At 36.1% G+C, this 15875-nt stretch overlaps 2 protein-coding genes and 1 long non-coding RNA gene across 3 annotated transcripts in view; 2 read left to right on the forward strand and 1 right to left on the reverse strand.

The window, feature by feature from the left end:
* LOC144661647 (lysophosphatidic acid receptor 3-like) overlaps positions 1-15875 on the forward strand; it is a 668415-nt gene that overhangs the window by 625855 nt on the left and 26685 nt on the right. The gene's annotated exons all lie outside the window — the stretch shown is intronic.
* LOC144659177 (uncharacterized) overlaps positions 492-15875 on the forward strand; it is a 33543-nt gene continuing 18159 nt past the window's right edge. Inside the window, exons 1-6 of the mRNA XM_078519615.1 lie at positions 492-522; positions 1466-1812; positions 1906-2000; positions 10053-10124; positions 14963-15034; positions 15584-15655. Of these exons, the coding sequence (XP_078375741.1) occupies positions 492-522; positions 1466-1812; positions 1906-2000; positions 10053-10124; positions 14963-15034; positions 15584-15655 (689 nt within the window). The remainder of the gene's footprint in view (positions 523-1465; positions 1813-1905; positions 2001-10052; positions 10125-14962; positions 15035-15583; positions 15656-15875) is intronic.
* LOC144661683 (uncharacterized) lies at positions 3372-5944 on the reverse strand. The gene is made up of 3 exons (XR_013572332.1): positions 5523-5944; positions 4934-5012; positions 3372-3799 (listed from the first exon to the last, which is right to left on the reverse strand). It is a non-coding gene; the product is annotated as an uncharacterized LOC144661683 (long non-coding RNA).

Consider the following 15875-nt stretch of genomic DNA (forward strand, 5'->3'; position numbering starts at 1 on the left):
TACGTAGCTTAGAAAGCCAATGAAAAGTGAAACAGTCGTGTTATAATTTTTTTTCAGTTGTGTGATCAACACAAACGTTACTATTTCAACCCTGTTTAGTCGTCGAACGAACGCTTCTTTGCAGGCATAACGAACAGAACAAGCTGTTTTGTTAATCCCAGTGGAAAAGTAAATTTCCTTAACCCTCGATTTCACGAAACTCACGATTATTCGAACCAATTTTCGTTTTTCTTGGATAGTACTACCCTGTATTTTTTCCCGAATATTCCTGGAAGTTCGAGAAATCGGGACTCTGCTTTACTTGCCACTGTTTTAACGGCCTATTCCTTGTTAGAATGGATACAACCCATCTTAAAATGGCCCTGCTCAAGTGTTGTTATTCTACTTCATACATCGCATATATTTTTAGGTAGGAAGTTTGTGTAACAATGAACACAAGGCCATTCTGCAATATGAATAAATTTCATTTGCTAGTCCTGTTTATATGGAATATGGAGAGCGCCCTTTCTTCAAACCTACAAGGTGAGCACACAGCTTTTTTCGTACATCGGAATAAGCCAACTGCTACTCTAGAATAATCGCCGGTATTTGCATAGAGTTAAATTTGAAATCACGTTTCGTAGATACTAGCCAGGAGTGATAACCAGTAAACTATCACGATAACAAGAATAGCTAACTCTATACATGGCCTAATTTTAAGGGAGTATTTTATGAATATTTAGATTGAAATTCATTACATTGCAATCTGAAATCACTGGCTACAATGAAATGGAAAGTACGTCGTATAACCTCATCATATCAGGCCAGGTTAAGGGGGCGTGGTTACATACAATCTAAATATGAAAGAAGATTTCGCGATAGAACAGTATATTATTCAACCGCGGGCTTTTACGCTCCACGAGGACGTCTGTATCTCTAAATATAAATTCACGAAGGGTCCTCTGTCGCCGACCTAATGAAAACGCAAGCACGACAAAAAACAAACGACATCATCCACATCCATTAAATTTCCTTTAAAGGCGCGCGGGGAATTAAAAATTAAAAATGAGAGCAATAAAAACATGCCAAGTATTCAAAAATTGTCGACCTTAAAACTCCAAAACAGTTTTACACAATTGATACGATAGAAAGTCATATTAAATGTGGAAATTCACTTTACTTCCAGCTTGTTTACAAGTACTCCACAGGAAAAAGGAAATTAAAACAAAAGAAAATCAAATTACAAAACGAAATATAACATTTATGTAATATTTTTTTTACAAATCCTATAAAAGGCTGTACAATCATTCCTACTAAAACGCAAACTTCAACTTGCGAACATTTTTTTAAACAAATATTTCCATTTCTACTCTCGCTTGACAGTAATAATAGTGCAGTGGGATTGACGATAATCTATTTTTTTATTACTTATCACACGTACCATCTTTTTCAAAACATTAATTATATTACTTATTTATATTTACAGCGTTTCCACCCAGGTTAATGTTCCCGACTCCCGTTGTGCAAATACGAGTATTACCATTTTACAGACTTACTTGTACAGCCAATGGAACTCCTCCCATATACACAGCAATAATATGGAACTCAATAGTACTGATCAATACGACAAACGCCACAATTGTGTTGTACCAGGAAGGGAACTACACTTGTGTGGTGACAAACAAGTATGGAACTGACGTGGGAGTGGTGTCAGTCATTTTTCAAGGTAAGAACGCTTTTATTGCTGTTGCATCATCATCTTCATCGTCATCGTCATCGTCATCATCATCTTTTCCAACAGTAGCAGCAGAAGCAGCAACCGCAACAGAAGCAGTATCGTTATCATTATAGTAGTTTATAACTAATGAGAAAAAAACACAGCTTTCGGTGTTCTTGAGTATATGGGAAATCTTCATGGTTTCTTAGGACTATCTCAGGGCTGGGTGGGGCTTCAGAGTCACTGAATTCAGAGTAAGTCTTAGCAAAAGCAATCAGGGCCAGCCAGAGTATATGTGGACAGGGTGAGACTCGTCTCATTTGAGGTGACTTAGAGTTAATTATTGCACAGATAATTCAACATTTCTGTAGAAAAATCGCCATCCCAATCTCTAACTCATCTATCGTAAACGTCGCTGCCGTCGACCTCGTCGTATATATTATCTTTTCTTTTGTATTCACCTTACTCATCTTTGGCGATTCTGTTTACGCTTAGATTGTGAAATTGAATGTTCTTACGGATCGTTGGATAATTCTCTATATTGTCGGAATGTAATATCACCGGCAGACATTGTAAACTGCACGTCAGTGACTACTACTACAATTATGTAAGAGTGCCTAATGAATGCCTCTTGAATTTATCTTTTTGTTTGTTCTTTCGTTTTTATTGTTGTTGCTTATGTTAATTTTTACATAATTAGGACTGAGACTGCTTTCAGTATATGCCAAGATCGATGGAAGGGCAAGGCGGAAAAAGCTTCGTTCTTCTTGTAGAGTAATTGATAATCTACGGTTATAAAAGTTTCATTGTAATACTGCATTGTGCTTCTTTACTGCACGGTGGCTTCTTCTAACGGCAGACATAGACGTAGACATAGACATAGTTCATTTATCGACGAAGACTCAGGAGACGTAGCTCGTTAAAACGATCTCGTGAAATAAAATGGTTTAAAAATTACAATTAGCAAAGTTTTAAAAAAGCTCAAAAGTGTATATTTGTACAAAACTTTATTATGATATAGGTCATAATTTGATGATTATTATCATCATTATTATTATTATTATTATTATTATTATTATTATTATTATTATTATTATTATTATTATTATTATTATTATTATTACAAGTGAAACCGGAAAAAACAATATATAATTATTTATCCCATAGAAAACAGGTAAATGTGAAAATAGATTAGTGTGTATCAATCAGATCAATCTGCAGCTTACTTTCATAAGCAAATGCTCACATTGTGCGGTTCCAGAAAATATTCACCCCAAGGATGGTCATTGGAAGTTCTGAGGGGGATGAGGGTCTCAATAGTACAAACTTTTTAAAGAAAGTATGAAGCGAAACTAGAAATCCCAGGGGGTGGGAGGGTCCAAACCAAAGAACCATCCTTGGGGGAGGTATGGATATTTTTTGGAACCACACCCTGTGGAACCAAGCCACTTAACTTAACCTGGAGTAAAATTTGTGGTCTGCGATAAAAATTATGTAAATTCTCTGTTATTTCATTATTTTTACATGTTTTTATTGAAACAAAGATGTTTTGTCATGAACCTCAGAATGGTTTTAAAACTTACATGTAATTAAGTGTCAGTATTTACATGAAGCCTTATTGGGTTCTAGAAGAAGCCACTAGCCAAGCAGCCCAACTGCCGGAGCTTATCCCAGTTTCTGCAGCATTAAGCGGCTAGGAATATTTCTACTACCCCCTGAATGGGATGCTAGTCCACTGCAGGGTCCCCCCCCCCAGCATTATGTCACCAGTACCCATTGATACACCTGGGTGGAGAGAGGCACTATGAGAGTTAAGTGTCTTGCCCAAGAACATAACACAAGTGATCCCGGCCGGGGCTCGAACTCGAATCGCTCAATCCGGAGTCCGATGCATTTACCATTATGCCACCGTGCCTTCCATCTTATTGGGTTCTGGGATGTTCATATTATATAAAAAGCCATCAATGTCACTTAAGTATATTCAGGTTTAAACTGGCAACATGTGGGAATCAATCATGTGATAATTTTATTACATTGACACAGTGTGTATTTTTGAGTTCATTTTGACTAACAGGAATGCCCTTGCAAAGTCTTCCAAGTAACCTGTAAATAGAAACAAAACAAACAAAAAACTATTATTTTGCTGAAATTGTTATTTTCCAGCATGCAGACTGTATATTAAAATAAAATGGCCCTTTTCAGTGTGTGAAAACTGGCTGCTTTTATGTTGGGCCAGTGGATCCAATATTTTTTCCACTTGCTACTGTAGATAGCCAAATGACATTTATGGATTTTTATTTTTTGTTGTAGTTGTTTCGAAAGAAACATGTGGCTTCGGTTAAGCTTATAATGGTTTAACCTTGCCCAGTCTACCTAGGTTAGGCAAGGAAGAAATCAATTTTCTTTGCACCCTTCCTTTCATTAATTATTGCAGAAAAATGTCATATTATTTTAATAATCTTTAAAAATGTTTTGGACCCTAAAACTGAATTTTGTAATCTGTTCATTTCAAAGCATTACATCACTGAAATCTATGTTTGGTATTCTTGTAGAGCAAGTTGCCAACAAAAACTAAGCTGAAGTTTATTTAAATCGAATTTACAGCTACTGCTTGGCTAATTTTAATACAAGTTAAAAAAAAATTGGGTCTTGACAAAGTGCGAGCCAACAAGTCATGAGAGCCATTCCACTATATACAAATAGCACATTGGTTGGCTAAAAAGCTCCCTGGTTAGCCTAAGTAGTACTCCAGTTAGCCTGAGTATAGTTAGCTGAGGTGGCTTCAGGTTATGCTATTTATCGGAGTTAGGTATTTTGGCTTGTATGGCACGTATGTGTCATGAAACATACGAGCCATGAAAGCCATTCCAGTTAGCCTACAAAAGATTCCGGTTAGTCTATAAAGTACTCTGGCTAGCCTTAAAAGCACTTTGGTTGCCAAAGGGTACATCATGTTGCTTGCAGTTAGCTTTATATTGGGATTAGGGTTTTCTGGCTTGCTTAAGTTTAAGGCCTCGCAATTTTTTACATTGCTACTTTAAAATGCTACTGTAGGTCATCCAACAACTGAAAATACAGGCCTTAAAAACAAACAGATTTTTTGTAAAGTAGACAAATGTCTGGTCAAAAAGCAGATCTTAAATGCCTCAGGCAATGAATGTGTGTAGAGAAAAGGAACGGAATTGCCAGAATTGACTGTCACATAGCTATGTGTAAAACTAAGAGATCAACAATTACCTGAACTCCATAGTTTAACTCAATGAACAGTAATCCAGAATGTCCTGTCAAAACATTAGGCATTCTATTAGTCCCTGACCTGTAAACCACAAAATGCAAAGAAAACGTAAATCTATGTTTACCAATACAATAAAACATCATGGGAAGAACAAATTTTAAGTTAATGAACTCATTTATTAAACATACCCAAAAAGGCATTCCAAAACGTGAGTAGCACTGTTTAATTAAAGTCTAGATTAGCCACCAGGTTGACTGAAAGAAGTCTCTAGTCTAACTTAAAAAAAGAGTTCACACTGAGCTGAAATGTTTCTTTCAATTTCAAAGGTATCACATAAAATCTTCCTGACGTAATTTTTCTTTGCGGTCTAAAATGGCCACTTGGTCAATATTTTGAGGAACATTTTTCGTGTATAAATGTATGCCTCGACGAAATGACTGCCATTTAATACTATCGCCTTGTTCTCACCATCTATTTTTTACGCCTAGCCAGACTTTAATTCCATTAAGCTAAGTTGATAATCATGATAAACGTCGAAGACATAAGCTTTAACCAGTCTAAAAAAATCATTGTTCAATGAGAAACGCTAACCTGTTGCCCACGTTTTCGCACGTTTCTACTCATTCCATATTCTTCTTTATCCGGAATACAAATAAAGGAGGTTTTCCCCACGTTTGGGGACTCGTTTTGATCGCGTCAAGAAGGAAAAACATCGACAAAACTTAGGACAAAACTGTCCTCTATAACTCAAAATTTTGTCGCATAGTCGCCATTTTGAAAATGCTCTTCATGAGCCCACAATACGGACCACGGGGAATCCGCTGGGGGTGACCACCAGCAGGGGGAGGGGGAGGGGCAGCTATTTAACTTTTCCCCAGGCCCACTCCTTTCGTCTGGAAGAAATTACATTCAACCTCGCGAAAAGCAATTGAAATGAGAAAAAACTGACAACGCTATTATAAAGAGCATACACTCCTCCCTTTGGCAAAATTTTATTTTATTCCTACCGCAAATTGTCGTTGAGAAGAAAGCCAACAACTTTACAGTTGTATTTTTTACTACCGTCCTTTTTTAGGAAAAAGTAATAATGGCCATTTTTAAAAACACTATTAAAAAAGCTACAACTTGGCGTAAAAAAATATTAAGAGAGAGATACAGGTAAAGTTTTCAAGCAAATTTAAAACTGCGGTCCGCGCTGGTCACGTGACCAATGACGTCATAACAATAAAAGTGATAAAAATGTACTTAACATATAAATATCTACCAACATGTTATTTTTTGCTTCCTCACATTTAATGCAACGCCAGATACGCACTTGTACCCAGACTCCCACTTTTTGAAAATTGTACATAGCCCCCTTAATTTTTTATATTTTTTTCGGAACCCGGGCAGTCTGAAATGCCTCACACCAATGTGCTTCAAACTGCAATGACTGCTTTTTCAGTAACAACATATCTTTGTTACAGTGAGCAAAAACAAACCTCAGGGAAATTTCACGTGACTAATGACGTCATCGGCCTACGACTTAAACAAGAAGTATTTTATGGGAAGAGTTATTCCTATACGACGTACTACTCCTGCTGACTTCAAACTGACCAAGTTATTTGGCATTGACGATTTTTCAGTTGCAAAGGAGTTTGGGAAGGTTTTTATTATAATTATATATTGTTTTTATAATTATTATTATTATTTGATTACGATATACCTGCGAGGGAGAAAATGAGTGAGTGACCGATATGTTTTTTTTTTCTTTTTTTGCATAATTTTGGAGCAAAAAAAGAGAAAAGATATAAGTAAAAGCGTGCACAAAACAGATACTCGCGGCACAAATTACTACTGGAGGAACGTTTTTTTTTTCGATGGTGTTTATATTTGTGCGATCTTATTTTTCATTTTTACATTGTTTCTTAGGCCAGGAACTTTTTTCTTATTATTTATTTTTTTAAGTTTTACTTTAACGTAATTCTATTCTTGCCACTGAAAAATGCAATGCGGACTGATTAAATGACGCACGTGGTTAGTACAAAACATCCGCATATTAAATGGTTCATCAGAAATTCTATGCAAGTATGGTGACCTATCTTTTGAATCTTAGTTTTTAAAAGAGTACTAGAGCTTAGCAAAAGCAAAAAGAAAATAAAAAGCTTAGCAAAAATTATTTTTCGACAATTTTTGTTTCTGAGGAATCACATTTAAGGCATGCTTCGATCCGAAACTTTAAAATCAACCCAAATTATTTCCTCAATTTTAGAAAGTCTTAAAATTCTATTTAGTGCTACTATGATGAAATTCGCATCTTTTCTTTCGTAGCCGTTTTAAAATATTAACAAGTTCTCTTTGTGAGAAGAAAAATGCCGTTTACTGTTTTCTCGTTTATCTCTTTTCTTTCCAAAGATATTCAAGTTTTTTTAAATATGAAAATTAGCAGTGATGACGTCATAGACTCAACCAAATTTTGATCAAAAATGAAGAAAGTGATATCTCAGCCAATTTTTATCAGAAGTCTCAGAATTTTTGCAGTTCTACCCTGCTAGTTGTGTTCCCCAATATGAAATTAACATTTTTGGTTACCATGGCAACACACTAGATTCCAGATTCCCCGATGCTTAAGGCTTTTCTGGCCAGTTCTGGCATTAGTTTTTGTTATTTGTCAAAAATGCTTTGCAAGCATATGAATGGATTAGGCAGACGTCTTGCCCGGGTTTCTTATTTCCGAACTGAAAAATTCTAAAATATTTAAAACAAATTGGTGGGGACTAGAAAAGAGTGATTTTCTATGGTAACATAATTTAATTATAACTGTACGTGTGTCACCTGTAAAACTATTCTGTCGAGTTTTATTGGTCTCTGCAGAAAAATGACCGAGATAACTCAATTTTTGTACCTGAGATGAAAAAAAAGTGAAGAGGAAGGTTTGATTGTCATTAAACTGTTAGTTCAGTCTGTCATAAGAAAACGGAGGGTGATAGCGGGGGTGGGGGGAGGTGGTGGATAGATCACGTTTTACGGAAAGTAAAACGGCCCTTTCACAATTCACAATTAAAAATATAATATTGGCCTTTAAAAGCTTCACAGCAAAATAAAGAGACCGTTTTGGAAATAACGGTTTACGGCTACTATGGAAATCACAATTCACGAGGGAAAAACAATAGCCATTTCAAATAAAAAGAGTTGAATACGGGTCACGAGAGCAGCCTTTGCCAACCTCAACACAAAATCCAAATATATTCTAGATAAGATAAAATAATCGTTGTTTGAACACGTTTTAAAATCCACCAGCATATAGTATAAAAATATTTAAAATGTAAAATCTATCTACATAAATAAACTAACTAATAATGATAATGTTATCGTCAACATTCTTACTCAGAATAAGAAAAACTAGGAGCTGTAATATTTCTAGACTTGCGTTTTTTTTTTCTGCAGAAGAATGAATTACGGCAATTTTTCGCATCTTCCGTTTGGACTGTTTTCAAAACTCAAGCATCTACATTACTTGTAAGCCTGCGATTAGTAATAGGTAGCGGCACGATGTGTTTAAGAGCATGTTGATTGTAGCAACTTGTCGACTGTTATTGGCATCTACGTACCATTTTTATTTTGCATCTTGTATTGCAGGAAATAGTAGCTGTTGTTTCCAGCAAGTGTCTATGTTCCACAGCCGAGTTACAAATAAACTCTTGCTGTTAATCCGGGAAACCTCAGTTAGACTAAATGTTATTATTTTTATCAAAATTGAAAACACGGAAGGGGTCACGTTCATGCGAAATTCAAGTTTATGAAGTTTATTTTAACAATTTAATCATACATTTTGCACAGGGAATTAGGGGCGAACCACATCATATATCTTGTTGATGGAGCGTTTGCCAATCTGACAAATTTGCGATATCTGTAAGTGGAGTCCCGACTTTTCGTGCGACCAAGCTTACCGACATTTGGTTGGTTATCAGGAGGATTGAGAAATCGGGGTTGAAAAGAGAGGTTTAAATGTACAACCTATCAATTCAAGCCCTTGGATTTACGATCATAAAAAGGTCGCATAATTTAATTATGAAGCAATAAAGCGTTATTAATCGTCATTAAGCTTATTATATGCAACTTATTAACAAAAAGTGAGGTCATCACAGAAAAATCTCAGACCGAGGCCTAAATGTATTGACCGAGCGATAGCGAGGTGAATACATCAAATCAGGTATCTGAGATTTCCCTACAATGACAGAACGCACGAGGTTAATACGATATTTATTATAATTATGCCCTTTTTAGCGCTATCCTAGAGTTTTGCTCATCTTGCCCTGTTCTTCCTCCTCCGGGAAGTTTTGGTATGCAAATATTTCCTTTCAATTATTGAAAAGACAGCTATATCTTGTCGGTAATTGCTGGTTTTTTTGCCCTTGCGCTCGTAGCTTTCACTCGCACCTCAAAAGAACCGTCGAACCGAGAAAAGTTTAGATAATACTCGGTCATTACAAGAAAATCTTCCCGTTCAGTAGCCAATCAGAGCGCGCGTACAATTGTAGCCATATAATAATTAACAAGTATTCTTTGAAATCACGGTGAATAGCGGTAGAATGTTTACCGAGCCGAGGAGTTAGTATATACACACGAAGTGATCTCAACAACAAGCGATCTCAAAGTTTTCAGAAGGAAACCATTTCAAGTCGATTTAATTGACCTCTCAATTCATGCGCGGAAAACGTACATACAAGCGGCACTAACCATGCGCGAAACAGTTTACAGAATCTTTAAACATGGTAAATCTAGTTAATCTTTTATATGGTCCTCGTCACAATCTTGCAAAATGGTCCTTTAACATCATTCAAACATTCAATCTGAATTGCAAAAATTTTGACCGTTGAATCAAAGCTTTTGAAATCCATCAGGCCAAATTTCGTAGCGTTTTTTCAGATTGCTTGAAACACCAATATCACTGAGTGTGTATATACTTATTCCATATATTTCTGAATTCGAAGTCTATTTCAAAAATCTTTCCAATCTATAGTTGAAAGAAGCTCACTAAGGTGCAAACCTTATATGGTTTTATACTCTGGATGAAATACAAAGCCAGCTAGGAAAGGCTAATAACTGTCATGTTACTTATTACAACATGCATTTTTATAGATCATTGGCACACAACGCCATCTCATTTCTACCTGACAAAGTGTTTGCCGATCTGACTAATTTAGAAGAACTGTAAGTAAAATAAAGGCACAATTTGCTTGGGTCTATACCCATAAACAAACCAAAACGAAAAAAACGAAACAATATAATAACTACACCTGAAAGGACGGTTGTATTTCGCCTTGCATTTTCATTTTCGCCTTGCATTTTCTAATGCAATAACAACTCTTTCTAAAAGAGTGTTGGCAGATCTGGAATATTGTAATTTCATGATCACGAAAAAGACTTTATGTTAAAAGCTCTAAGCTTAAATACTTCCCGTATGGGACCGTATGGCAAAACTGGTAAATATCGAGGAAACCTGAGTGCGTTTTAAGTTTTTTTGGAAACATGTTACTTGGTGCTAACCATTGGATATGAGAGGGAGGTGGGGGATGCCACACCCTCATCTCCTTCAGTTTTTCGGGAAATTTTAAAAGAATATTTACTCAGGCAATGCTTAGCAGCTGTTCATTTATCCCGTGCAGAAATTTTATTATGTCAACAATGTGTCCATGACTTTTGGCGTTGCCATCGCTGCGTCATAATTACAATAAGGTCTGGCCAAAACTCGTCATTCTATACATTTTTGTTTATGTTTAGAGCTTTTTTTTATAAATAGAATTGTCTGATTTGCCCAGTTTTACTTTCCATGAGCATACTGGCTTGATTTTGTATCAATGCCATTTTTCGACTTCCTAGGGAAATGGTGAAATCCAGGATGGCGTTAGATGACGTCATAGCCAAAAGAAACTATGTCAAGTTGTAGAAAATGACATGAAAAATTTTCTTATGGCATTAAAATTACAAAAACCTTGGGGAGGGGTTCGATCCGCCGCCTTCCCCTCTCACCTTGTACCACAGTGGGGGTAGGAATGTGCCTGTACGGCCGAGAGTAGGGCGTACAAATATAAGGCGCAACTTGCGCACGCAATCGTCGCGCGTGGGTGCTCCGCTTAAAGTCATTGTCATGAATTTGCTAGAAATTAAATATCAGTTTTAATTAAATTTAAGGAGCCAAATTAAACTCATCTCGTTGTATATTTAAACAGACGATTGTTCTATAACTCTTCAACTTTTCTACCTGAAGAGGTCTTTGCAAACCTGATGTATTTGAGATATCTGTGAGTGAAACAAAGCACACTGCAGAAGCTTATGCTTTTGAAGAACTTCAATAATAAAATAATTTAATATAAAAGCTAAAAATTATCGTCATTTTACTTGGTACATATATTTCTACACAGCTGTGTTATCAAACGTGATCACATCTCTACTACATTCGGTGTAAATTCGCCTTTTTGTTATGAGCTACGAGCAAATTAGCTTTGAGCTTTTAGGAAGGCTAGGAAATATATTTAATAATAGTTTGACTTATTCAATTGCCAACCTCGGATACTGCCCTTTTAGCTTTCTCGTTGGTTCCCTGGAACTTGGTTACCGGCCATTATTGCTACGTTTGACCTTGTATTAAACATGAGAACGGCAAATGTCGCTGGGCTTAAAAAATATCTTGAAGCCAAGTTTCCTGACAAAAATGCAAACTAGGTGAGCCATCCTAGTAACAACAAAAAAGCTACAAAGTTTGAAATGACTATTTAATGGCGCGTATCCGCGAGGTTTCTCAAAAAGATGCAAAAATCTAAATAGTACTGTCGAGGATCTATGTAATTATTGATTAACGGTAGTAAAAACAGCGTTTAGCTTAATGTTTTAGAACGTTAAAAAAAAAAAACGACAAAAAAGTTTTCAAAAACGACGGAAGACATGTGAAAAGAATAAATGTTTATTTGAAGGGGTTTCACACGTGCACGTGTGGGAGAGAGAAAGATGACACGGAATTACAAAATTTCATCTATAAAAATCGAAAAGAGCTGCTATTGATTGTTTCATTCGCTTGGTATCGCGCAACACGAACAAACCGACCTGTTGTTTCGCAGGTCCAGTATTGGATCCTTTGCGGACCGGTCCCAGAACGGTCTCGTGTAATTTAAAAAAAAATTTTAAAAAAAAATTGTTCGGAAAAAATTCGTACTACATTCGGACAACATTTTGAAAATCTTCGAAAAATGGTCGGAAATCTTCGGAACATCGTATCCTTATTAGTATGTCTTACAACAAACAAAATAATACGTGGTTGCTTGGAGATATGATCGTGAGATATCGGTGTGAACACACGAAGAGAAATTCCATATCTCCGCGCAACCATGTATTATTCTCTATTAGTATAATTTCAGAGGTAATTATAAGAATTGGAGCATTCAGATTGGACGAGAGACTCGGCTTATGTCGCTATAATCACCCCGCGAAAAGTGATTAAAGCATTTGAAGGCTTGGCTGGTAAGCCATGGTATCTTTCACATCCAAGCAAGTAAATTTGGCGAGAAGTCGCTGAATGAAAATTTCGTTCATTTGAAAAAAAAAATTTCAGTCTACGATATTCAAAATATTGGGTAACTTGAAAATTGACTATCGAAGGACTTTGGACCGAAAATATTTCCATGAAATGATGCTCAAGGCATTAGAATCGATCATAAACGCTATGTGTGTTTTTTAATCACGCACGGCCACAAGAAACTTCGTAAAGGAATTGATGCACCACAAATTATGCAGCTCCCTTTCAACCAGAGCTATTCATTTCAAGATGATTCGCACAACTTCTCAGAAGAAACTAACGATTGAACAAAGGTAGCATATGACTGTCTTTTTCGAGGTGTTTCTTTTACTCCGTTCTATTGCCTAAAATAATTAGTGCAAATTCTGATTCACAATCGATTCAACTGGTTTGCATGTTTTCAAGCAAGCACTAAACACTTAATAACTGGTCCCGAGGAAAACACTTACTTTGGTTCCCTCGAATGTTTCCCGAGGCGGAGCTACAGTAGTCATTAAGTGATTCGTTATATAGCACAACGAAGAGATTAGAAAACGTAATGCGAAAACAAATCTATAATTTATTGATAAATTACATGTAGGCGCGTAAGCGCGCAAAATACTACAAAATTGTGTGTTAACACAGGCGATTTTTGAAGGTTTGGCACATTAAGCTTACTTTCAGGGGAGCAGGGATGGCGCAGTGGTGAGAGCGCTCGCCTCCCACCAATGTGGACCGGGTTCGATTCCGGCCCGGTGCCATATGTGGGTTGAGTTTGTTGTTGGTTCTCGCCTTGCTCCGAGGGTTTTTCTCCGGGTTCTCCGGTTTTCCTCCCTCCTGAAAAACCAACATTTCCAAATTCCAATTCGACCTGGACAGAGGACCCGCATGAAAACCAGCTAGCGCTGATGTGGCTTCCTCTCTAAATATAGTAATTTATTTATTTAATTTGCTCAACTTCAGTTCCGAAAGGAACAATTTCAGTGTTACCTTGAGCACAGGCATAAGTTAAAGTTCCGTTGCAGGTCAAAGCTAATGCTTGTAAGTGCGTCTTCTTGTAGTTTCCTATTTTTTTCCTTGCATTAGGATAAAAGTTAACAAGGAGTTCTTTAAGTTCTTCTTTTAAAATTTCATAAAAATCTTGGACTTTGTAGGATATTTGTCCCCACAGAAGGATTTTAATGTAGTCAAGGCGGTTTTGTCGTTTACTATGTGTGCCAGTAATTTCTTGTCGGAACAAATCAGCAAAGCGTGAAAGAGTCGCCATTGCGAGTCAGAAAACCTTTTACTTTGAAAAACGCGCTGGAAGTCAACGCTATCATCACACCACCTTCAGTCACTCTCTGGTCACGTGCAACGGCGGTCGTCGGCAACATTCGCGGGTAACATTGCACTGTTACCCTCTGACGTCATAGATTTTGCAATGTTGCCCGCTCAGAGACTATTGGCGGGAAACAGTTTCATTGTTAGATGCAATGTGACCCTGAAGTGACCAATGCAGGCGCTCGCTATTGGAGGAAAATGTCAGCTATTTAACAACCGTGCTTGTTGTTCAGGTGTTTTCCATCATTATTTTAAAGTTCTTGATATTTACCTCTGAAAATTATACTAAAACAATTATTCGCCTCAGTCTCAGTGATTATTGTTGAATTATCCCCTCGACGTCGTCTCCTGATTATTCAACAATAATCACATCGCCTTCGGAAAATAATTGTTAACTACTTTAAGGTATCACGGATGGAAAATTGGCGTTGTCGTTCCAAGTGAAATTGTGTGCAAACCATCAACGGTAATCCCAATAAAGTATATATTTTCTGAAAGCTTATTGAATAAAGACTGCAATTTTGAATTTTGTTTTGATAATATAGACCATAATAAGCAACGTCAGCATTTTGTTTGCAATTAAGATGTTGCGTAACATCAGGTTTATTTGAGAACACATTTACGTGAGCGTGTGGAATTTGATCTACCTATATTGGTCTAAATTTATAAACCTTTATATGGCTTTTTAGGGCTTCTTAAAGATTAAAAATAAATGGATCAAATAATGGAGTAAGAAAAAGAAAACTACCAACTCGTATCCAACGCGGGTTCTTGGAATAATTGTTAACTTGTTGTTGTTGTTGTTTTTGTTGCTGTTGTTGTTGTTGTTGTTAACAATTCAACTTGTTTCATTACATGTTTTTTACAGAGATTTGTCGTATAATTCTATAGCATTTTTACCTGAAGGAGTTTTCGCGAACCTGAATTATTTGGGACATCTGTGAGTGAGACTAAACATAAAGTATTGATTCATCTAAACGGTGTAAGCTGTTATCAATTTACCTGTTTCATATATTTTTACAGAACTAATTTATGAAAAGATACATTTTAGCCTGCCGCAGTGTCGAATAGCATGAAACAAATAAGTTGCAGGTTTATATAAAAGCCAGAAATTTAAAAATAGTTGAATTTAAATTGATGTCAAAATAGTACAACTTATTTCATTGTATTTTTACAGAGATTTATCGCCAAACTCTATGACGTTTCTACCTAACAGAGTGTTTGCATATCTGAAATATTTGGACTATCTGTGAGTGAAAAAGAACAAATGCAATTTTTTTATGCTATTGAAAACTTAAAATGATGTTCTAACCCAATTAAATTGTTTTAAGTTTTTATCATTTCACTTGCTACAAATTGTTTTACCCGCCACAATGCTAATATGTCATATTTGATGTTTCTTTACGTAAACAGTAAGCAATGCAATGCATATCCTGCATATAAAAAGAAAAGTTTGTAGATAATTATTACCGATCACCTTATTCATTGTGTGATTTACAAACGTCTGTTCTCAAACGTTATTTAGTCTCCATCTTACAGTGTTTGCTGGTGTTTTTGTAACTGAAATGCGTCATCCTGCGTTGCAAATTTGTAACTCAACTCTATAACGATTTTACCAGAGGGAGTGTTTTCAAATCTGACAAACTTGATATCTCTGTGAGTGAAACCAAAAGCCCATGGACTGCTCTTCAAAACCATCCAGAAAATAATGTTTTTGAAAAACGAATTGTTTTGTCATAATTCAATATAAAAGGTTCTGTATTGTTATCATTTTACTTATTACATAATATTGTTACAGGAGTATTTCATCAAACGCCATCACATTTCTACCTGACACAGTGTTCGCCAATCTGTCGTATTTGAGGTTTCTGTAAGTGAAACAGTGCGCAACGCACTGCATATCTTTCTGTATTTTAAAAAAGGTTGTTGATTATTATCATCCATCACCTGATCCATTATGTGTTTTTTGTTCTCAAACTGTTCTTTACATTTTAGATAATGACAATTGTAACTGAGACTAAAACATACCGATTTGCCTATCATAAAAGCGTAAGAATCGTAAATAAGCTAGAAATTACAGCGCGGAAGTA

The sequence above is a fragment of the Oculina patagonica genome, chromosome 7 (assembly GCF_052425735.1).
Source record: "Oculina patagonica isolate OP01 chromosome 7, crgOcupat, whole genome shotgun sequence".
Classification (NCBI taxonomy): domain Eukaryota; kingdom Metazoa; phylum Cnidaria; class Anthozoa; order Scleractinia; family Oculinidae; genus Oculina; species Oculina patagonica.